This window comes from Hemiscyllium ocellatum, chromosome 13 (assembly GCF_020745735.1).
Source record: "Hemiscyllium ocellatum isolate sHemOce1 chromosome 13, sHemOce1.pat.X.cur, whole genome shotgun sequence".
NCBI lineage: Eukaryota > Metazoa > Chordata > Chondrichthyes > Orectolobiformes > Hemiscylliidae > Hemiscyllium > Hemiscyllium ocellatum.
In genome coordinates this window covers 38,320,580-38,346,356 of record NC_083413.1, presented here as the reverse complement: position 1 = coordinate 38,346,356, position 25,777 = coordinate 38,320,580, and the positions used below count along the sequence as shown (strand labels likewise).

The following is a 25,777-nucleotide window of genomic DNA, read 5'->3' as shown; positions in this document are numbered from 1 at the left end:
GTTTGAGTTTTAAAAAACCTAATAAAACATAAATTAAAACCTTTACTGGACTTTTATTTGTAGAAAGACTAAAATCTGAATATGGGAACGGAGAATGTTATCATGCTTTTATGCCTCCAGAAACCTACCTTCCAAATACTGCAATTTATTTGGATTGTTCTTGCTACAGTTTTAAAGTTTTCCAATCCCTTTCCCAACTTTCCTCCTGGTATCTCAATTCTAAGAATAACTTTTAGTGAAATTAAACTAGGTTCTGATATAGTGCATTAGTTCAGTTCTCGTGCAATCTCGCGTTAAGAAAATCGTGCAATAGCCGCGCCATTTAAACTAATGTGCCTGGAATCACATTGTAGCCAATACGGTAAGGAAAGTTCACGTTCTACAAATAACGTTAAAAATTCTTAAATCGCGTTAAAACCAATTTGCTTTGAAGAAACATGCAACAGCGGAACCGGCTGTTTGTGACCAATTTTTTTTATGATGGGTGCTTTTACCTTTAACATTTTTATCCATTACTGGAAAAGTGCATGTGGAATGGCAACAAGCCTCAAGGTGATGATGGCATTTGGATTTCTCATTAATAACTGATGTCAAAGCACAGGCACTGAGATCCAATGTACATCAGTGTTCATCCTCCACAAGTGCCTAGTACACCAAGATCATGTAAAAGGTGCCTGAGGATGAGGACGAATATAGACAGATCCAGAATGGCATTAACTTTCCAAATCAGGATAGTGAATGGCATGGAGGGGAACTTGAAGATGGTGATGCTCTCATGTTTCCATTCCTTCCATCCTTCAAGATGGTAGTGGTCATTCTCAGGCTTTAATTTTCTAGACAGACCTGACCTTTATTCTACTATTAAAACTCACTTTAGATCAATGTTTTGTTTCTCTGCCACTCACTTTGCCTTTTGTTCCATGGCATATTTGGGATTTAATCTCACGACAAGACATCGCACTTCCACCTCTCCAGTTCCAAAGAAGGGTCAGATTGGACTTGAAACGTCAACTCTGTTTCTCTTTCCACAAATGTGGAGCCTCTCCAGCACGTTTTATTTTAGTTACAGCATCTGTAACTTTTGCTCTTATTATACTGACAAAAGCAAATGATCACAAACAGGACAATTATGTCTCCAATGACAGAAAAATCAAATTAATGATTTTTAACCTGAAATGCAGCTTACATCAAGAGAAAGACAATTTCCTGAAAAGGTTATATTGACCCCTTGAGCATTCATGATCTTTTCAAGCTTTAAAGAACAAACAAAAACAAAAGCATCTGAATTAAATTTCATATGAACTATGGTCTGTGGGTGGCCTAGATGCTAAAATAAAATAATTATCTATTTGACTGCAAAAATGGACAACTATTCAAGACAGCTCCAGTCACATACTTTAAAAAGGTCTACAAATAACCATTGCAGTCTGAGCCGCTAAGTTATTTTCAAGAAAGAAAACAATTGTCCAGCCATGATGTAGTTAAATCTGGAGGACAGCATGGAGATGTCAAAATAGAGACAAATTAATATTACCAGACACATTAATCATTAGCCTAACATAATGAAATTACACCAGACCCCCGCGGTAACATTTGAAATGGTTATCTGTACTTGGCCAGACCATATAATTTTTTCTGCATGTCGGCTTCCACATTTATCATTCAATGCATTTCTTAGCAGACACAGGAACAAATGAGTGACATGAGGCTTTCAAATCTCAGGTGGCTTAAAACAACTTATTAGGTTCTGAAAATTATTGTCAATTCACTGCTGCAAAGAGCAATTCCTTATAGTGCTTTTTGTTCGACCATTTAAGCAAGAGAATATTTCAATCTTCCAAGTGCACAATTTATGCTGAAATACATAGCAAAATTACTATACCCTCTGATTTTAAAACCTTTGACACATTTGTGTTGCGGAAATACATTTACATCTAGATTCTGAAGGACCACAAATAACATTGTGCTCCATAAGTATAACAATGAACCTCAAGAAACTATGTGCATGCATTAGTCTGAAAATATAGAGGTAGGTAATTCAATTTTACTGTGGTATCCTCTAGTTTGAGAATTAATAAGTGAATAATGAGAGAAACGGAGAAACTGAAAAGGTAGAACTGGGGCTTTTTTTTCAAGGAGGAGATCTAAAGTCACTTGAGACATGCTTGTAGTTGCAATCATGTCCACTTCTCAAATATTAGCCTTTGCAACGTGTATAGATTTAGGCCAAGAAAAGGATTACTGAATACAGCCAAACTTTACCTCAAGTATTGTGATTTGAGTAGCGGAACTATTATTAAACTACATTGCTTAACTTGTTTAAAAATATAAAGGAGTAACAGTAGGCCATTTAGCCCTTTGAAGTTTGCTTTGGCAATCAATATGATGATGGTGGATCATCTAACTCACCTATACCTTCCTCATCATCCCATAATTCTTCATCCACTTCCTGTCCAAAAATCTAATCAACGTTTGGTTTTGAACATCCACAATTACTGAATATCCAAAGGGTCTCTGGAAATGTCCGGTCAAACAATCAGACAATCAAACTTTAACATTGAATGATTAAATCACAAGAATTTTGTACCGCAGGAAGAGGCCAATTTAGTCCACGTGTCTGTGCTGGTCTATTGCTACAGTAGTCCAACATTAATCCTATTGAACTGTTCTCTCTCACTGGCTCTGTTTCACATATTTATCCATATTCCTGTAAAACAGCAATGATCTCTGCTCCAATCATTATGACCAAGAGTCTCATGCTCCACAATAATCTAATTAGATTTCTCTCAATTTTATGCTCAGTGATAATTTTAAAAAGATGAGTCCAAATTACCAAATGCTAGATGAACTATTCTTTCCCTATTTATCCTATTAAAAATCTTTAATAATATGGCCATTTTCTTTGCTCTAGTGGAAAGATTCATCATATCAAAATTCCTACACCATAACTATTGTTTATACTCCTTGGCATTGTTCTAGTGCATCTACTAGAATGCTCATTAAGATCCATGAAAAAGAAAAAGTGCATTAAAGCTAATGTTACTGTTTTTACTATCATGTATGCTGGTTTACAATTTGTGCCTTCATCCTGTCAACACAATTAACCTTCAATAAAATGTAAAGTTTGAATCAGTAATGACCTGCAATGTTATTAACGTTAACTTGCTCACTTTGATAATTATTGTTGCCATCAGAACTAAAATGAATGTATTTTAATCATTCAATAGATGTGATTTGCCTTTCACCACAGGAGCTATGTCATTTAGATCACTGACCCAACACAACTCTGATTGCTAATTACTTCATAAACTCTCTGCAATCCAACTTCACCATGTGTTCTATTGATTTCTGAGAATATTAAACTTCCATCAATATTAAGTACTATAATCTTTACTTGCTCACAAAATTGATCTCAACTATTTATTTCACTTATCAAATTATTTATTAGGAAAAGACAAGCAACTTTGAACTGAGAAAGCATACAAATTCTATTTTTAGTGATTCTTGTGGTGCAGTGGTAGTATCACTATCTCTAGGCTAGGAGGCATGGGTTCAGGTCTTACCTGGTCCAGAGGTATAACATCACATTTCTGAACAGAGGATTAGAAAGTATCTACTTTTTGACTCAGGGTATAGCATGAACAGCGCTTACATGATGTGGTCAATGGTCTCCTGGGCACTGTAACAATTCTATAACAATATTGATGGAGTTGATTTAACTCTTCATGATATGACACTAACTAAGTTGGAAGGATGAAACAGATGCCCTCCCTGATGCTTTTCAATGCACACTTAGTTCCTACACTGCTATGTCTTGATCTCAAAACATCAGATTGCAGAATAGAGGACCCTTGCTTCCCTGCTGAGTGGTAGTGGATGGGGAAGTTGGTGTGAGTTGAGGTTTAAAGTGTATCAGCTGTCACATTGCAAACAGAAGGAAGGAATGCTGTTTACCCTGTAATAAGCAAATAATCAAGTGGTGATGCACTGAATCCTTCACTATAGCAATTAGGGATCACCAATAAATCCTGGGATAGCAAGACTGCTTGTATGAAGTCTATGACTCTATGAAGATTGACTGGATCAGCTATGATGATACTCACTGAAGTTTAGAAGAATAGGTAGGAGAGTTAGGGGATGGACAATCTCATAAAAATCTTTAAAATTCTAAAAGGGCTAGGCAGGGTAAACACAGGAAGGATGTTCCTGTTCACTAGGGAGTACAGGCTTAGGGGTCACAGTCTAAGGATTCGGCACAGGCCATTTAGGAATGAGATGAGGACAAATGTCTTCACCCAGATAGTGATGAGCTGAGGAACCCTCTCACAGAAAACAGTTGAGGCCAAAGCATAGAATGTTTTCAAGAGAGCGATAGATGCAGTTTTCAGGATGAGAGGGATCAAAAGGAGAAAGCAGGAATGGAGTATTAGCTCCATGATGAGTCACAATTATATTAACTGACAGAGCAGGCTCGAAAGGCTGAATGGCCTATTCCTGCTTCTGTCTAGGTTTTTAAATGCTTTTAAATGTTAACACTCAGTAAAAAAGGTGCACATTATAATAACAAGATTTAAGATTAGTTAATTTGTGTTCAAATGCTACAAATGGCCACACAAATAATGTTTTAAGAGTGAGGTAACACTAGTCTGACAAGCTTTACAGTTTTTTCCATTAGATTTCATAAAGTTGCTTGATCCTATGTTTTAGGTGGCCCTTTCGGTAAAACAACTAGATGAAAATTACACTTGTATTTTTTAAAATCAAAAACTGTTCAATGATAGGCAAAATACAAATTTATTTCTGATCACGTAATGTTAAAACAACATTTAGCTGCACAGCTTTTGTAATTATTACATAAACTTTCTTACGAAGAATAACAGAACAGTAAATTGTCAATATACTTTGGTTAGATCAGAGTCATGACTTGGAAACAAACAAGTAAATGTACCTGTACTGATACCCATGAAATTAACACAGCAGCCCAAGGATTTCCACCACGAGAAGTTTTCTTTGCAGGCATGAGAAGCTTTCCTAAACGAATGAATGTTTTTAAAAAAATCCAGTCAATGGATTAATCAGATTAGGACCATCAATGCTTCACTCACTTAAATGTCTTTATGGCTCAATGTTTAAACAAAGAATTTTAAAGAATAAACAACAAAGCAGCTGATAGAGGAGTATATCACAATTCATGATCCCACTAAATGGTTCACCACCTCCTCAAGATGAACGAGTGGAACGGATTCCATACTTGCAGTTTTATTTGTAACTGCGAGTATTAAATACACAATATTAAAGTGGTCGTAGAGACCAGGATACTATAATCACATCATGGATTGCTGGTCTAATAATACAAATGGCATTTTTATTTTCAGTACTGTGAAAGAGAGAGAGTTAAAACCGCCACTACAATAGGAGTTGCAGAAAAATATATCAATATCTGCATACGAACAAAAATAACACACATCAAGGCCCAGTTCAGCCGAGGCGTTCAGATTATACTGTGACGAATACAGATACTTCTTTTACATATTTATAAAACAGCCATAACCTAGACTAAAGATGATCTCTGTTCATCCAGAGATATGCTGAACAGCCATGACTTTTCACGATTCCATTCAGTTCAATTAATGCAGGTTTTGAAAATACATTGGGTTAAAAATGGGTTAAATTAAAAAGTGAGTCAAATTTCACAAAAATTATTTCAGAAATAGCTTTTACTGGATTAATTTGGCAAAGTCATTTTCACAATTTTTTTTGCCCTACAATTTATAAATTTTACTGTAAAATGTTAAAAGCATTTTTGAAAGCCTCATAGTTATTTGTTATCAGTAATTAAACCACTAACTGCAAGAGGAAACAGTCAATGTGAAGCTAAAAGCTAATGAACAGTATTCAGAAATAAGGTTACAGTGCAAATAATCATTGTTAATGACTGGAATTAGAACCAAAAGTAATCACAGCTGGTTTAGAATCTCACTCCAGATGCTGAAGAAAGTAATAATGTACACGTAATGTCCAAAATGAAACCTATATTTAATGCAAGCCAAAAAAACCCTCTACTCTTTGTTGGCACTTCTCTCTGAAATGTTCATTCTTTGCACTACTCTAAATGATTTAAACTTTTAAAATACCCGTGTGTCCTGTAATTTACCACCATTCTTAGCATATATTTTGCATATAATAAAGATGATTGAACATCATCAACAGTCATTATTGCCTCCTCCTCCTTTATGTTTTGGACACAATCCAGAGCTGACCATATTCATTTCAAACACCACAAAAAAGTCAGACAGTTTAGAAATGCTTTTCAATCTGTAGGAATGCATTTGTTGTTGAAAACAAAATTAATGACCAGTGAACAATTTCACATGAACAGGATAATGAAGATGCAGATGTTATTTTTCTAACATTGGTACAGTCTCTGTAAATTGGCAAAGTAATTACAATCATAGTCTGACTGAAACAAATGACTGCAACTGTTCAAACAGAGTTAAAATAATTCCAAGAAGGAGAAGGAATGTGAAAATTTCCAGGATCACAAATAATTATGCAGACAAGCCAATAAGCAGGGGTGGTTACAAAAACCAAAAAGAGTGTGGCACTGGAAAAGCATAGCTGGTCAGGCAGCACCAGGGAGCAGGAGAATTGATGTTCTGGGTGTAAACCCTTCAACAGGAATAATCTGATGGCCTGTTACCTGTCCTCGATCGCTTTACTTCCAACTGCTACCAGGACATTGACAGCGCGACCTGACCACTCCCCTCACCCACTCCTACTTCTCACCCTCACAATGTGCAGCCCTCCACTTCAACCCCATTGAAGAAGCAGTCCTCACTTTCTCCTAGATTACAAAAACCACATGGGAAGGCTGGCTTTGTCCAACTATTTGTTCATTGTATCATGAAATGTTTTGCCTGGCACATTGGTGTTATTGACTGGGTGGAGCATTAGAATCTACATGAACAAAGGTTTGTATTAAAGAGAACACAGTAGTTCCAGGAATAAGATATATTCAAAGGTTCTAAAAGATTAACAATTAGCTAAGAGTACAAACAACTAAAAACATTGAAAATTAATCTTTGATGTGGAGAGAGAGAATGGGATGGAAGATTTAACTTTTTTGGTGCAAATATGATGGAATTTCTACAGTTTTTGGAAAGGGGTCATTTGGCCCATCAAGTCTGCACCACCCTTCAAAGAGCATCCCACCCAGATCCAGGTTCTCTACCCTGTCCCTGTAACTTGGCTAATCGACCTATCCTGCACATTTTTGGACTGTCGAACCCAGCAGAAACCGACTCAGACATGGGAATAATGTGCAAATTCCACACAGACAGTCACCCAAGATTGGAATTGAACCTAGGTCCCTGGTGCTGAGAGGCAATAATGCTAACCCATACTTCCCCAGTACTTTACAGATATTTCCCTACATAAAAACAAAATACTGGACAAATTCAGGAGATCTGGTACTATCCGTGAAGGAAAAAAATGGAATCAAATGTTTCAAGTCTAGACTCATGCTGAATTTAAAATGTTGATTTTCTTTTTCCTCTCCACAGATGTTGCCAGACCTATTGAGATTTTCCAGTACTTTGCTTTCATTTCAGATCTCCAACATCCGCAGAGGTTTGCTTTTATTTTTGCCTGATGGATTAAGGATTATTTTGTTGGTATCATGCAAGAATATGCAAAAGACAAGGCAGGTATGTTCCAAGACAAAACGTACAGTTTTTATATCAGACAACATAAAAATCCTATCTTCCCAATAACTGCACCCTCAAGGAAGCTAACCAATAAGAATGGGGGTAAATTAGAGTCATACAACATAGAAACAGGCCGTTCAGCTCACCATGGCTATGCTAACCAACAAAAATCTAACCATAAAAGTTCATTGTAAACAGGTAGACAAATTCCACAGATTTCATGGGAACATACTTGCCTTGTCTTTTGCACATGGCAAGGCTGGCTTTGTCCAACTATTTGTTCACTGTATCGTGAAATGTTTTGCTTGGCACATTGGTATTGTTGTTACACTAACAAGATAATCCTTAACCCAACAGGAGAAAAGAAAACTGATTCTTCTCCAGAAACCCCAAAGTATACCAATCTTATTTACCTGCACTTGATCCATAGCCTACTATGCCCTGGCATTTAAGTGCTTGTCCAGATGTTTCTTAAACTGTTGATAGAATACCTGCTTCCACCATCCTCTCGGGCAGCATGTTCCATATTTCTAGCAGTCTCTAAGGTGAAGAAATATTTCCTTAGATCCCTTCTAAACTACTTAAAAACTTATGCCTCTGGTCTCAGCCACTTCTACCATGGGGAAAGGATTCTCACATTCTACCCTGACAACGCCTCTCAATTTTGCTTACCTCAATCAGAAAACCACCCCCCTCAGCCTGAGGGAAAACAAATTCAGCCTATCCAATTTCTCCTCCTAATCAAAGCTTTCCATCAAAGACAGCATCCTGGTGAATTTCATCTGCACCTTCTCCAGTACATCACATTCTTCTGCTGTTTGGCAACCAGAGCTGCACATTGGCTTAAGCAACACTCTACAAAAATTACACCAAAACTTTCCACATATATTCTACCCCCGGCTAATGAAGGCAAGCATCCAGTGTGTCTTCTTCACCAACCTATCAATTGGTGTTAAAACCTTTAGGGATTTATGGACTTGTACACCAAGGCCTCTTCATTCCTCCGGGCACCCTAGAGACCTACCATTCATTGTGTAAATCTTGACCTTATTAGACTGAAAACACATCACCTCACACTTATCAGGATTAAATTCCATCTGCCATTGCTCTGCACAATTGTAGACTAATTGGCATTAATGTTCATGTTGCTGCATACACACTGATGCACCTTTGCACAGGTCCCTTCTTAAGAAAAGGTTTGGGGAAAGCATTGTACTCAGATTCAAAAGCACAAGTTAGGAATACTGGGTCAAGAAAACATTCATATTGGGTATGATTGCCCTCTCACCAAGTGATCAATTGTCTCACTGTATATGTTCCTACAAGAATGACAGGAGGATACCTGGCAAAATCATTTCATAGCAAATAAAGTCAGAAAAAGGTAGTGGAAAGAGGGGACAATTTAAGAAAACTATTTTGCCCCTTTAGTATTGCAGATGCTTTCATGTGAGCCTCAGTTGGATGACTGAGTAAGCACTGAGCGCAGAATTTCACAAAGGAAGACTGGGTTCCCTTCCATGTCAACTCCAGTGAAAATGTCTCTCTATGGCAGGTTTCCCACCCAGAAATCAGGTTTAGAGGACTCCAGAACATGCCAAGAGGTAGGTTATGAAATTATAACTGCTACTGGAAACACGTATGTGCGTTGATCACCAACACCAAATCCAAGGTGGAGGACATGGTCCAGCAGAAAAGTAGGTCTGTTACTCTTGACCTATAAACAGTGATATAACTTGACTTTTTACCTCCCTACCTTTCTTCTGAAATTGCAGGTCTGCAAAACAAGACTGGAGAATAAAGCAGATCTAGTCCAATGTTATCTGTCTGGCGAGATAATTATCCACTCCTGAGTGTGGATCGACTGCCTGTCACACATCTACTTTTAAATGGTGTTGAACCTTACTCTAATCTACCCACTTTAAAGGATTAAATGTCATCCCTTCCTCTCTGCCTCTTCCTAACATAACTAACTGTATTGAGTCTTGCTCAAGTCTTACGCCAGCGAATCTTTTCACACTTGTTTGTAGTTCAAATCATTCATTTTTCAAATCTGTTTTAACAGCATTAATTTTGTCCTCTTCTGTTTTAAATTACATTACAAACTGGTCTGCGCTGTGCTACTGCATTTCTCCAGAAATGTCACCTAGTCTAATCCAACTTTCTTGTTTAATCTGCATATTCTCAATATTCACCTTTATTAGACAACAATCTAAATTCCTCTTAAAATCATTGATGGGTATTGCTTTAACAATGGGTTGTGGAAAAGAATTTCAAACTCAAATCACTGAAGATTTTTTTTTCAAACTTGCATTTTAATTTGGTGATTATTTTAAAATGTGTCATTTGCTACAATTTTGTTGACTAGAGGAAATAATTCATTTCTATTCAACTATTCCCAAAGATCGTCAAATTGCTGTTTGGATTCAACATTTTTTCCCCCAAGACTGCCGATCTTTCTGATGTGTCTCTTCAGAAGTTTAATCCTTTGTCCTTCATACCATCTTTATAAATAAACCCATGCTTTCTCCCTACAATATGGTTAAAATTCGTAAATATTTAATGCACAATACTTCCCTTATTCTTAATTTCTAAATGCACTACCTACTCTTTCCACAATGAACAACATTTCTTATCTCTCTGTCATGTCTTTTTTAGCATATTGACACCCTCCTGTCATTTTTCACATGCACATTTAGAAGAAAATGCAACACAAGAAATATCTAGCCTTTGAAAATGTTTTTTTTAAAAAAACAGAACTTGGCTTCTACAAGCTATTTACTGAGAGACAAAGTCCTGTGTTATAATTCCATGCAACTGCAATATAATCTAATTGCTCCAATAAAAGAGGAAAGAAAATAACTTGCCAAATATATCGTCCTTCGCGAGTGCATAGAGAATTCTAGAAGCTCCAATCAGATTGCTCATCGCAGCGGATAAAGTTGAAGAGTAGATTCCAATGATGACAAAGGGATGCCAGATATTAATGTCTTTGAGGAAATCATAATCTTTTTGAAGCAGCAATCTACAAACAAGAGAAGAGAGAAAATCATACCGAGATGCTCCATCTTCGAAATCAAGAGAACAAAACAAACAAATCTCATTCAGTGGAATGCGAAGATATAAACAAATAGGTAGCAGCATTTCTGGTTCACACTGTTAACCTTAGACAGCTTCTAAACAGTTCCAAAGACTTGTGAATTTGTACAGAATTTTGTACACAGGGAAAAAAATATGGAAACTTGTTGCAGAGCTTGACACAACACATGACAAGAGAAATGTTGAACTGACATCCCAACACATTGCTTTGACGAATTGTTTCCTCCAGTATTCCTATCCAACAAACAATTCCACAGACATCAATCAGTCTTTATATATCTTGCCCATGTGACCATTGCTTGCATGAAATATACTGAAGAAAGTACAAACCCCCACAATTTGTCCTCACTCAAACTCTTCCACAAGGGAATTGGTGGCAAGGTGGGGGCTTAGTCATTGGATAATAATCAAAAATAGGAACCACCAGTAATTTTTCCCTTTGCTGATGTGGGGTTTCTAAGGCCAACTGTATCACTCCCAGCTACAGTTTAGTTATAATTAGATCACTCAATAGATCAAATAAAAACACAATCCACTAACTACTCCTAGTTTGTAAGGATTAGGAGAAAGTGAGGACTGCAGATGCTGGAGATCAGAGTCGAGAGTGTAGTACTGGAAAAGCATAGGTCAGGCAGCATCCGAGGAGCAGGAAAATCGACGTTTCAGACATAAGCCCTTCATGAGGAAATCCTGTAAGGATTACCGGTCATTGCTGTCGGAACAATCCACCAGGGAACTAATCATTTAATTTAAGAAACAACTTAAAATTTTGACTGAATAAAATCATGCAACACTAAATTACACTATGTATGAGTAATGATGTTTATAAAGCATCTAATCTTGGCATCATAAACCACTTAGATGAAATGCATACTGTGCATGGAATGGCAGTTTTTTATGATTGGTAACTGCAACTCGGTTACTTTCCTTTAGAAAACCTTTTTGAGGTAAAGTATTTGAAATGTAAACACACCAATCTTAACCTGAGTGGCTTAACAAGCCATCAAAAGAGCTTAAAATAATTGCATTTTCCAACTTGATTCTGAAATGCTACAGGTCAGCATTTCTAAGTGCAGCTAATAAAACTAATGAGGCACACAAGGCACATCCACGAAAGTGGAAGTGTGCCATTCAATTTTCATTATCCTATTTGTGCATCTAAAATTTCATGTATCCAGTCTGCCACGTGGCATGCATACTTATGAACAAAGGTTTTCATAACAGGCCATCTAGACAATGATTCACAATTACTGTACACATTCATGCTGCACATGTCCGCTTAATTGATTTTCCAACTGGACTATAGCTTGAAGCAAAATGTTAGAAAATGTATCTTGTTTAACAAAATACATCCTATACTTCAATTTGTGATTTTATATTATCATGCAACACATTTTTCAGGCACAACGCTTCCTGCGTTAACGTCTGCAACTCAAAAGCAATATTTGCTATTCCTTTTGCACAACCCAGATACTTGTTCTACTATACAAATACCAAAAAAAAGGTTGTTGCTTTTCAAACTTTATAGAACTAATCAGCTCAAATAACATTTATTTTCAAGGTGCTAAGTTGAAAAACTTGCCAAGGTGCCTGCTCCATTTGCTCATGTAATATTTAAGCTATAAAGAGAAACAATCCAATGTTAAGTGCTTGGAGACCGGAGACTGAAAATCACTAAGTAACCGTAAGCTTTTGCTTTTCCTTTAAAATAAAGACGCTTTCATAAACAAATGGTTAGATTTAAAGATATCACACTTTCAGCCAAAATAGAACATAGGTTAAAGACAAAAATACTGCAGATGCTGGATTCTAAGGTAGACAAGCAGTAGGCTGGAAGAACACGGCAAGCCAAGCAGCATCAGGAGGTGGAGAAGTTAACGTTTCGGATGTAACCCTTTTTCAGGACTGTGGAGGTGGAGAAATCAACGTTTCAGGTATAATCCTTCCTTCGAACATAGAACAGTACAGCACAATTCAGGCCCTTTGGTCCCCGATGTTGTGCCAACCTTTTATCCTACTCTATGATCAAACTAACCTACATACCCTTTATTTTACTATTATCCACGTCACTTATCAGGGAGTCACTTAAATGTTCCTAATATATCCGATTCCACTACCACTACTAGCAGTACATTCCATGCACCCATTACTCTGTGTAAAGAACCTACCTCTGACATCTCCCCTGAACCTCCCTCCAATCACCTTAAAATTTTGCCCCCTCGCAATAGCCATCTCTGGCTATCCACTCTATTTATGCCTCTTATCATCCTGTACACCTTGATCAAGTACCTCTCATCCTCCTCGACTCCATTGAGAAAAGCCATAACTCCCTCAACATTTCTTCATAAAACACACCCTCCAGTACAGACAGCATCCTGGTAAATCTCCTCCACACCCTCTGAAATTTCCACATCCTTCCTATAAACGAGGCGACCAGAACTGAACACCACATTCAAAATGTGGTCTAACCAGGACTTTATAGAGCTGCAGCATAACCTCGTGGTTCTTAACCTCAATCCCCCTGCTAATGAAAGCCAACGCACCATACTCCTTCTTAACAACCCTATCAACTTGGATGGCAACTTTGAGGGATCTATGGACATGGACCCCAAGATCCCTGTTCCACCGCACTACCAAGATTTTTGTCTTTAACCTTGTAATCTGCATTCAAATTTGATCTTCCAAAATGAATCACTTCACACTTTTCCAGGTTGAACTCCATCTGCCACTTCTCAGCCAGTTCTACATCCTGTCAATGTCCCTTTGCAACTGACAACAGCCCTCCATACTATCTACCACTCCACCAACCTTTATGTCATTGACAAACTTACTAACCTCCTCTTCCACTTCCTCATCCAATTCATTTATAAAAAAAAATCACAAAGAGCAGTGGTCCCAGAACAGGTCCTTGCAGTACACTACTGGTCACCGAGCTCCAGATGGAATACTTTTTACCTACCACCACCCTCTGTCTAATCGGGGCCAGCCAATTTTGTATCCTGACAGAGAAACGTCCCTCTATCCCATGCCTCCTTACTTTCTGTATGAGTATACCATGGGGAACCTTATCAAGCACCTTGCTGAAATCCATATATTCCACATCCACTGCTCAACTTTCAATGTGTTAGTCACATCCTCAAAGAATGCAATAAGGTTTGTTGGTCATGACATGCCCCTTCAATGCCATGCTGACTATCTCTAATCAAACTATGCTTTTCCAAATAATCATAAATCCTGTCTCTCAGAGTCCTCTCCAATAAATTTACCCACCACTGACATAAGATTGACTGGTCTGTAATTCCCAGGGTTATCCCTATTCCCTTTCTTGAACATTTGCCACCCTCCAATAATCTGATACTACTCCAGTGGACAGTGAGAATGCAAAGATCATTGCCAAAGGTGCAGCAATCTCTTACCTCACTTCCCGTATTAATCTTGGGTATACCCTGTCTGGCCCAGGGGACTTATCTATCCTTACATTTTTCAAAATTTCCAGCACATCCTTCTTCTTAACATCAACCTGTTTCACACTGTCCTCACAAACGCCAAGACCCTCTCACTAATTCACTATTAACTCAGGACCTCGAAATGTTCTCCCACAGAGATCTGACATCTGGCTTGGTTTGTTGTCAAGCACCAAATCCAATATGGCCTTCCCACATATTGAATCAGGAATCCTTCCTGGACACACCTGACAAAAATCTGCTCCTTTCAAACTATTTAGACTAAGGAGGTTCCAATCAATATTAGGAAAGTAATAATAAACCTGTTACTTCTGCATCTTTCCAAAACGAGCCTTCCAATCTGCTCCTTTGTCTCTGTTGCTACTGGAGGGTCTATAGAAAATTATAGCAAGCATGCATTCAAATTGGACTTATATTGACAATAATGAAGTAAAATGGAGAAAATTTCCTTGTGAAAATTAGTAGGCTATGTTTTCAAAAATATTGTGCAATGATCATCTCCCAATAAAGAAACGCCAAATCATCAGAATCCTTCACTTGCAACATCATGAGGTGGTCACCAATAACAGGATGTTTGAGTGATCTAGTGTTCACAAAGTGTGGCTCGTAAATCAGGAAGAGCCTGGGATGTATGATGAGTAAATCATCTCTTGTCGTTTCAAATCGTCTTCTTGTCTACAAAATTTGGAAAAGGAATGTGGTATACTCATCATCCCCTGCAATAGGTACAGCTTCAATAAAATGGAGGAAAATCGGCACCAAGATCAGGATGATCAGTTTGACCTGCATCCCTACCTCTGGACTGAGGATCAATTTCCCTCCATATTGGTTCACAAATGGTTGTGATGTACAAGGTGCTTAGATGGAATGCATTATGGCAACTCACCAAGGCTACTTCAAAGATACTCACACAGTCTCTAGTATCAAAAGGAAGATTAGTGACATCAGAATATTATCACCAGCAAATTCTGCTCCAAGTCACAAATCATCTTGATTCAGAAACAATGCAGCTACTTTACGATGTTGGGACAAAATTTCTTACTCAATATCATTGTGGAAGAATCAAAGAACCTTTTGACAGCAATAAGGAATGATAGGCAATATGATCTCACCAGGGTTCCTACTTAGTGGGCGGCACGGTGGCACAGTGGTTAGCACTGCTGCCTCACAGCGCCTGTAGACCCGGGTTCAATTCCCGACTCAGGCGACTGACTGTGTGGAGTTTGCACGTTCTCCCCGTGTCTGCGTGGGTTTCCTCCGGGTGCTCCGGTTTCCTCCCACAGTCACAAAGATGTGCGGGTCAGGTGAATTGGCCAAGCTAAATTGCCCGTAGTGTTAGGTAGGGGGTAAGTGTAGGGGTATGGGTGGGTTGCGCTTCGGCGGGTCGGTGTGGACTTGTTGGGCCGAAGGGCCTGTTTCCACACTAAGTCTAATCTAATCTAAAATAAAAGATGCTACTCATTCAATAACTGGAAGTTCACAGAATGAAATGCTACCATGTGCAGAAAATCAATGAACAATGGAACTTCCAACTAAATGAAGGAACATTACCTCTGTTAGGACATAGCCTAGTGATGACAGATTTTCCAAAATATCTATCAGTTAAAAATTACTTTTCATTCCTAATTACAAAAAGTAATTTGACTAGTGTAACTAGATCCAATCGGAGACTGATTGGATCAGATCTTGCTCAAAGAACTACAGCATCTCAGTGAGACATGCTGTTAAATGATGCACAAAACAGAATCTTACCCTTCGTCATTACTTTTAACAACCTGCTGGATTTGCATATTAATTGCACGTTAAATGTGTCATAATTGTATTTGGCAATCAACAAATATTCTTTTTCATCAAGGTGATAGCTTCATACAATGCCAAACTGCTGCTCCCCTAAAATCTGAACAATTAAATTGTGGAGCTTCATTCCTTCAGTTGCTAAATTGTTCTGAGAGATTTAAAAACAAGGTGATAATTTCTTTTTCTTGCTTCATCCACTCTTGCTCACAATCAATCTTTGTCTCTTAATTATTTCCCTTGGTGTAACTGATACAATTTCAATTCACATTGATTCTCAGTCTATCCTCTTTTCTTTCCTCAATCCTTAAGTCAGAGATTTACAGCACAGAATGAGGTCATCCAGCCCCATTGTGTCCAAGTCAGTCATTATGTCTCTGTGGTTCAGTGGTAGTGTTCCTATCTCAGAGTCAGAAGGCTTGGGTTCAAGTCTCACAGCTCTAGAGGTGTGTAATGAGACCTCTGAACAGTGTCAATTAGAAACAATACCTACCTATTCTATTCCCATGCTTCAGTACTTGGCCCTTAGCTTTATGCTAGGACATTGCAAATACTTATCTGAATGCTTACATGTTTTGAGTGTTCCTGGCCTACCAGCCTTTTAGGCTCAAAGTTGAAAAACACCCACCCCCCTCTCCCAGGTAAATTCCTCTCGTCCCTTACAGACTCAAATCTGCACCCCCTGATTATTTACCCCATCAACTCTGTTGAAGTCCCTCAGAACTTTTCTGAATCTCTTTTAGATCCTCTCCAGTGAAATCACATCCTTAGTGTGCCAACCATGACAATACACTATATTCCAGCTGTGGCTTCAAAATTACATACATCACCTTGCTCTTGTATTCAATGCCTTGACTAAAAAAAAAGTATTCAGTATGTCTTCTTAACTTGATCTTCCTGTAGGACTGCCTTCAAGGATCTATGGACATGCACACAAAGGTGACTCTGATCCTCTGTACTTTCTAAGGTCCTACTCTTTAAAAGCCCTTTGCCTTGACAGTTCTATCAAAATGCATCACCTCATTTTTTAGTGGCAAATAGAATTTAATACTATCAGCCAAACTGACCAGTCCATCTACATTCTCCTGTAGTCTAAGGATTTCCTCCTCACTATTTATCACACCATCAATTTTATGATTATATCTCCTACAATCATGTCAAGCTCATTAAAATGTATGCAACAAACAACAAGGGACCCAGCACTGAACCCTATGGTATTTCACTGGAGCTGAAAATGTATTGCTGGTTAAAACACAGCAGGTTAGGCAGCATCCAAGGAACAGGAAATTCGACGTTTCGGGCATAAGCCCTTCATCAGGAATTCCTGATGAAGGGCTTATGCCCGAAACGTCGAATTTCCTGTTCCTTGGATGCTGCCTGACCTGCTGCGCTTTTCCAGCAACACATTTTCAGCTCTGATACTCCAGCATCTGCAGACCTCACTTTCTCCTCGGTATTTCACTGGACACAGGTTTCCACTGCCATCACCCTCTGCTTCCTACTACTAAGCCAATTTTGGATCCAAATTGCCCCAGATCCCATAGACTCAATTTCTTAAGCAGTCTGCCATGTGAGACGTCAAAAACCTGACTGAAATCTATGCAGATTGTATCAACTGTTACCCTCATCTGCACACCTAGTTACCTCCTTGAAGAATTCAAGTAAATATAATAGACATGATTGTTCCCTTAGTCAAAAGTGTGGCGCTGGAAAAGTACAGACAGTGAGTCAGCATCTGAGGAGCAGGAGATGATGAAAAGTTCATGCTCAAAATTTGGATTCTCATGCTCCTCGGATGCTGCCTGATTGGACATCAACTTGGAATAGCACAGCCAAAGAAACTACCTATTTTCTAAGGCAAACTTAAGGTTTGTCAGAAATATATGCTATGACCTTAATGCAATAGTTTGCAACCAGGCATCAAGAATACAGACATCATACCCATCAGCCTGGTCCTAAGGGTCAGCTTAACAATATTGCATGATCATTTTGAGAGTTGCCTGGAGGTTGCATCTATTGAGTTTATGGTTAATTTATAAACTATAATTAAACCACGATGTAGGCCAATATCACTTCAATCAGGGAACAATTTATTACATGACTGTACAGTTGCACAGCTAGTCCTAAACTGACCTGAAGCTCCCACTCTGGGTCATTTGGCCCACACTTAGAGAGCAGCAAGTACCCCCAATATAACAGTATCTACTATCCCCATTCAGAGATCAAGTTCAGCACCAAAGGGCAGATTGTCTGTCACCATGTTCCTGATACCATAGGATTTTAGCTACCCACATTTTTTGTTGTAGAGAAAAAACATGATACAGATGCATGAACCATTTATGTGTAGTAGTAGTCCTTGTATTACAACACAAAAACACATCATAAATTTGAAAAATACCATACATTTCTGACAAACCTTAAGTTTGCTGTAGATAATTGGTAATTTCTTTGGAAATAAACTTTGATATTTAATTACCATTCTGTAATAATCAAAATTAGTCTAATCCTCAAACTCTAATTCAACGTTGATCCCTTCTAAACCAGTGGTGAGAGTTCTTCTCTCACTCCAGTATAGATCATTATTGACTCAAGCCCCATTATAAATTTAAATACTGAGGGAGTGCAGCTTTGTTAGATATGCTGTATTTGTAAGAGATTAAAATCCAACATTTCATGGCAACTTACAGATGACATACAAGATTCCATGACAATACAGTCAATATTTCTCTGCAATGGATCGAGCAAAATCAGTTCTTCTGGTCACATGTTCTTTCTCAACATGGTAGACCCTTGCAGTGTTATTGGTTTGCTGCAGCAATACATTCCTAAATTATAATGCATTACAATGTATTAAGTGTACAAAAAAATGCTATAAGCATTTCTTCAAAATTTTCAGTAATTAAACAGGATTCCAGAAGTAATGTTCAAGTTGTGGATGATGAAAAGGCCTTTTACCAGAATTTTGCCCAAGTTGTGAAGCTCAAATAGAAGAGATGGGGGAATAAATCCTAACTTAGCCCACTCAGCAAGTTCAGGTCAGCTCCTAGCCCTACACGGAGTCGGATTTGATTCTTCACTGAAATCATTGCAGAGTGAAACTGGCAAGGATGTGAAACAAGTCTTCAATTTAAACATGCACATTCCTATCGATCAGTGGGCTAGGTACAACTAAAGCCAAAAGAAAAAGCTTCTTATAGAATGATTGCCCTATTCCAGAAAGGACAGCTGAAAAGTTATAGAAGTAAATCAGACATTTTAAAGACATTAACTTAAATCATTGCAATTTTGTATAGTTTGTATAAACTGACTCACAGAGAGGTGAACTTTTGAAAAATGGGCAATTCAGCCTGATAGATGATAAAATTCAGGAGGCTCATTCATGAATTAAAAATATAAAAGATTATGTTTGGATACTAAAGTAGTATGCATGTGTATAAAAACAACTTTACTTACAAAAACAAGCTTGCAATTATATTTAGGATACGTGTGCAAATTTCTATGCAGGAGAGCATCTTTAGACAATTCAAAAAGTCAAGGCAGGCAAAAACTTAGAGCAAAGCGAAAGATGTGCAGATTATCGAAGCCGAATATAGTTAGATAAAACAAACAAACAGGAATTGCTGGAGAAACTCAGCAGGTCTGGCAACATTTGTGGGGAGGAAGCAGAGTTAGCATTCTGGTCCAGTGACCCTTCTTCAGAACGGGCAGAAAAATTTATGCTACTTAGATATAATGTACAATATCACAGGGTATAGGAGCAGGTTAGAGGATAGGAATTCTGCAAGGTAACTCACTACTCTTCTCACAAAGCCTGTCCATTTATAGGCACATTTTCTTTATTCATTCACAGGAAATTGGTATCACTGGCTAGGCAAGCATTTATTACCCATCTCTAAATAGCCCAGATGGCAGTTATCAACCACATTGCTGTGGGTTTGTAGGCCAGATCAGTAAGGGCAGCAATTAGTAAGTCAGTTGGGGTTTTCCTGACAATTTACAATGCTTTTGTGGTTGTCATTTGGACTCTCAATTCAAGAGTTTTATTGGATTCAAATTGTACAATCTGCTATGGTAGGATTTGAAAGCAGCTGTCTGGATGTTATGTGGGTCCCTGGATTAATAGTCCAAGGATAATATCACTAGGTCCCACCTCCCCCAAGATTCTCCAATGGCTTAGCTGGATGTGGCTCCAACAGTCAACAGTCCAACACCATCCAGGACACAATAGCTCTCTTCACCAGCATCCAAACCTTCAAAATTCATTAGGTCAACCATTGATGTGCAGTGGCAAGTGCGCAGCATCTGCAAGAGATACTCGAGGGCTCCTTTCAAACCCATGTCCTCTCCCACCCAGAAGGGTCAAAGGCAGGAAGTTTATGGGGACACCACCACTGCAAATTCCCCTGCAAGTCACACTCACTATCCTGATTTGGAATTATATTGTTATCCTTTAATGATAATGAGCTAAGTCGTGGAATTTCCCTCTTAAGTGTCTCTAGACCCCCATAAACTGCAACACTTCAAAAGCAGCTCACCACCGCCTTCTCCAATTGGCCATGGGCAAAAAATACTGGCGTAACTGGGAAGCCCATATCACATGAATGACTAAAACAAAGTGCCAAGAAATGAAGTCGGAAAAAGATAATCCAAGCAAAGTGATCAGCACCCAAGATAAATGTGGTCAGAAAGAGAGAGGACCCTGGAGAGAACAGACATTGAATCCGAATGTCACCATTCTAACCTCTCCAGAGGTTGACATGATCAATCAAGAAAAGTGAGATAGCAAACCCCACTAAACCAACTTAGATGGATGAAGTCATACAAGTTGCTGGAATTACGATTAAAGCTATAACCATATCAGTAATATTTCATCTTCAATCACCAAATTGGACATTGTTGCATCACCACAAGATAGGCTTATTATATAATGCTGGAATTATGCAAAATCATTATGATGACAAATTATCCAGTTAGCATCATTGTTAACCTAGTCACTTCTGGATAAAATAACTTGCCAATGGGACATGCATTTAAATCACCATCCTCAAATTCAGGAACCTTCAGTATCAAATAGAATTCTGAACACCCATGCACTCTCACTCTGTTTAAGGCCAAAGATTTTAGTAAGGCACCAGTCTACTAGAAAAATGGGAAGCTAGGGAAGTGATTGCTGGGCCTCTTGGTGAGTTTTTGTATCATCGACAGTCACAGGTGAGGTACCGGAAGACTGGAGGTTGGCTAACGTGGTGCCACTATTTAAGAAAGGTGGTAAGGATAAGTCAGGGAACTATAGACCAGTGAGCCTGACATCGGTGGTGGGCAAGCTGTCGGAGGGAATTCTGAGGGACAGGATGTAAATATATTTGGAAATGCAAGGACTGATTAGGGATAGTTAACATGGCTTTGTGCATGGGAAATTATGTCTCATAAACTTGATAGAGATTTTTTGGAGGAGTAACAAAGAGGATTGATGAGGGCAGAGTGGTAGACGCGATCTATATGAAGAGCTGAAAATGCGCAGCAGGTCAGGCAGCATCCAAGGAACAGGAAATTAGACGTTTCGGGCATAAGCCCTTCTTATGCCCGAAACGTCGAATTTTCTGTTCCTTGGATGCTGCCTGACCTGCTGCGCTTTTCCAGCAACACATTTTCAGCTGATACTCCAGCATCTGCAGACTTCACTTTCTCCTCGCGATCTATATGAACTTCAATCATGCGTTCGACAAGGTTCCCCATGAGAGACTAGTTAGCAAGGTTAGATCTCATGGAATATAGGGAGATGTAGCTGTTTGGATACATAACTGGCTCAAAAAGGAAGAAGATAGAGGGTGGTGGAGGATTGTTTTTCAGACTGGAGGCCTGAGACCAGTGGAATGCTAAAAAGGATCAGTACCAGGTCCACTACTTTTCATCATTTATATAAATGACTTGGATATGAACATAAGAGGTATTGTTAATAAGTTTGCAGTTGACACCAAAATTGGAGGTGTAGTGGACAGCAAAGAAGGTTACCTCGGATTACAATGGGATCTTGATTAGATGGGCCAATGGACTGAGTAGCAGCAAATGGACTTATACAGTTAAAGGTCCTAGGGAGTGTTGCTGAACAAAGAGACCATGGAGTGCAGATTCATAGCTCCTTGAAAGTGGAGTAACAGGTAGACAGGATAGCGAGGAAGGTGTTTGGTATGAATTCCTTTACTGGTCAGAGAATTGAGTACAGGAGTTGGGAGATCATGTTTCGGCTGTACAGGACATTGGTTAGGCCACTGTTGGAATATTGCGTACAATTCTGGTGTCCTTCCTATCAGAAGGATGTTGTGAAACTTGAAAGGGTTCAGAAAAGATTTACAAGGATGTTGCCAGGTTTGGATGATTTGCGCTATCGGGAGAGGGTGAATAGGCTGGGGCTGTTTTCCCTGGAGGGGAGGCCGAGGTGACCTTATATAGGTTTATGAAATCATGAGAGGCATGAATATGGTAAATAGACAAGGTCTTTTCCCTGGGGTGGATGAGTGCAGAACTAAAGGTCATAGATTTAGGGTGAGAGAGGAAAAATTCAAAACCGATCTAAGGGCCAACTTTTTCCTGTCTCCCTGTCTCTGTGTGGAATGAGCTGCCAGAGGAAGGAGAGGAGGCTGGTACAATTGCAACATTTAAAAGGCATTTGGATGGGTATATGAATAGGAGGGGTTTGGAGGGATTATGGGCCAGGGGCTGGCAGGTGGGACTAGACTGGGTTGGGATACCTGGTTGGCATGGACGGGTTGGACCGAAGGGTCTGTTCCTGTGCTGTACATCTCTATGACTCTAAGACGCTAAACCACAGAATAACTTTGATCACAGGAAAATGTAAAAAGCTGCTCAATGATTAAAATCATTTGCTAATCTCCAGTCTTCTGGGACCTCACCTGCGACTAAATAGTACCTGAATTCCAAATTATAATTTTTGCAAAAAATATTCCAGTGCACTTGTACCAGCCTAATTCTCATGTAAATTCAGAGCAAATTCACATAAATTAACTGGAGTGCAGTACTTCAAACTAAATACAGTTTTGTACTATCTGAAACAAGAGCTAAACAAAGTCAGTGAGTCCAACTATTTCCTAAAGACCCAAAAGAAATTGAAGCACAACAATTCTTTGGCATAAATACAGCAGTTCACTTTTTTTTTTAGAAATAGCAACCTAAGATTCAATCTAACATTTGATAAAAATGGAATCTCCTCCCAGACCATATGAAAAAAAAATTAGATTTTGTAAGAGGATTACAAATAAGGTTCCATTGTACTTACTCCAAATGGGTTGTTGAAAATTGAAAACAGCTTCATTCTTTCTACTTGTTCACTATTTGACCCTGAATTGAAAACCTGTACTAACTTCTAACATTTGCCCCACCAACCAACAATCCACAGATGAAAAAAGTTCAACAACTATATATCAAAAATTACCAGAAACATTATGCAGAAAAACAAATGGATCTAAACCAAATAATACTGACATAACCTTTAATAACTGGGATTAATGACATTCAAGAGGCACTTAGTTTGTGTCACAGACAGGCAGAGTGCGTACAATGGGGATGTTTGGGCAGGGGAAGTGAGAGGCAGAGAAAGGAGGAACCTAGCTGGTGTGAGAAACAAAGAAATGGAATATGGGAATCGCAATAGACAGAGGGAGAGGGGGAGGCATTGTGATGCATACAGAAGGAAGGGGCAAGAGAGGATCAATTAGGGGTTAAAAGGGGCCTTAAACGTGCTTTTCAGTGCAATGAAATGCAAAGATGGAATCAGTGCTAATTTCCTTTTAACATGAAATCATCAAGCCCTACACAGTTTGTACAGGAAAAATGTGGTCAAATATCCAAGGTGAGGCATGATCTCATTTTATTTCTGCAATTGAAATCAATACCTATTTGTCTGAAATGACACTGATGGATTTCCTCTTTAATTTATTTTTCATAAAATTGAAGTCAGTCACTTGGTGTGCAAAGCACGAACTGACAGCAGTCACTGGTACTCAGACGCAAGAGCCACATAACATTTTAACTCTCAGGGGAGAAAGAAAATATGCATTGATTATAAATGAAATCAATTGCATACAACTCTAATTTGCTACCCTTCCCAATGCTGGTTAATATAGCGTCCTGTCTTGTTAGTGATACTTTAAGATTGATACTTTAAGATGGTGGTGGTGTCAGGGTGGACACTGTTCAAGCTCCCAGCCTGTATGCTGACTCTCACATGGCTGACTCCTTTTTCATTGTACTTTTCTTAATTTAACTGTTGAATCAAATTTATTTTTCTTCTTTCTGCAGCTGCAGCAGGGAACAGAGATTGCAGTGAGCTGTTGAGTGGCAAATTCAATTCATTCCTCATGGCAATGGCAGTCATGGCTTGAGTAAACTGTTCCAGCATTGATGGATTGGGGTCCATTCTATTCCTCTGATGTTTTGGCAGCATCTGCCGTGGTGATGGAGTGAATAATTTCTTGGCCCTCAGGAGTTATTTTGGATGGTCAATCAGTTCTCAGAAGTTGAGATGAGTCCCAGTCCTTGCGAGTTGGAACAGTCTCCTGGCTATTGTGGTGGCTGGAGTATCAGTAGCATTGAAGCAGCTTTGGCAGAGGTGACATTCTGGGTCTGCTCGGCAGCGGCAGGGGCTGCTTCAGCGTGTTTCCTCCTCGGTGTTGTGGCCTCAGGGAATAGTTTGGCAGTTATGGAGTGAGGCTGTGTCCTGTAGCTACTTCAGAAATCAAGATGTTGTGTGGAATGAAAAGCTTGTCCCAATTTTGTATGATGTATTTCTTTTTATAATTTATGCTAATAAAATGGTACCGGCTTATGGCGACTAATACATATTTTACTGTATTTTCAGTATAAATCACTTTTACTACACAACCAAAATTTACACATTTATCTGGCAGAGAAACATCTTACAAATGGAGATCATGGAGATCCAACCATGTGCAGCACAATATGACCAACAGCAAGAGTCTTCTGTTTTTACTGGCACAAGGCAACAGTATCTAACATTTCAGATAGAAAGTCTACGTTGTAAAGTCTGAGTTAGATACACCTGACTGTGTAGATTCAATTCAGTTCAATTATTAAAACTAAACATCCCAATTTTGTTTTCATAAAATTATGTCATGTTAAATCCAAAAGACTGCTGTATCTCACCCAAAATGGAATATTTTTGATGATCAATAATTGATCTGCATGCCTGGAACTGACAGCTGACCGTAGACGAACACTGGAGACCAAAAGATCAAATTTTGAGACTCTATTGTATGAAGTGTAAACAGAAAATGCAGAACATACTCAGTAAAATCAGACAGCATCGGTGGAGAAATAGTAACATTCAGTTGCAGTTTACATTACAGGAGGGAGCAATTCACTCCCTCTGACAACATACAGGTTCTTTTGACGAGCAATCCAGTCCATCCTCCATTCATCCCTCATATCCTTGCATTTTTTTCTGCTTCAGGTTTTATCCAATTCTTTTTTGAAGTCTACAACTGAATCAGTATCCGCTATCAAGTAATGCATTCCAAATCCTAACTACTCATTGAGTAAACTGTTTTTCCTCATGTCCAATAAATTCACATTTATGTGCTTTTTGTCATCCATTTACCCATTTCCCTTTACTTCCTCTGCCCAAACTCCATCACGATTGTAAATACTTTCAATAACTATTCTCAGCTTTATCTGCTGCAA

The 25,777-nt window shown here is 38.7% G+C and overlaps 1 protein-coding gene across 1 annotated transcript in view; it reads right to left on the bottom strand.

Moving 5' to 3' along the window:
- The window catches only part of zgc:153039 (uncharacterized protein LOC767698 homolog), a 107,446-nt gene that overhangs the window by 40,471 nt on the left and 41,198 nt on the right, over window positions 1–25,777 (bottom strand). Inside the window, exons 7-8 of the mRNA XM_060834766.1 lie at window positions 10,571–10,728; window positions 4,949–5,031 (exon numbers count right to left, since the gene is read on the bottom strand). Of these exons, the coding sequence (XP_060690749.1) occupies window positions 4,949–5,031; window positions 10,571–10,728 (241 nt within the window). The remainder of the gene's footprint in view (window positions 1–4,948; window positions 5,032–10,570; window positions 10,729–25,777) is intronic.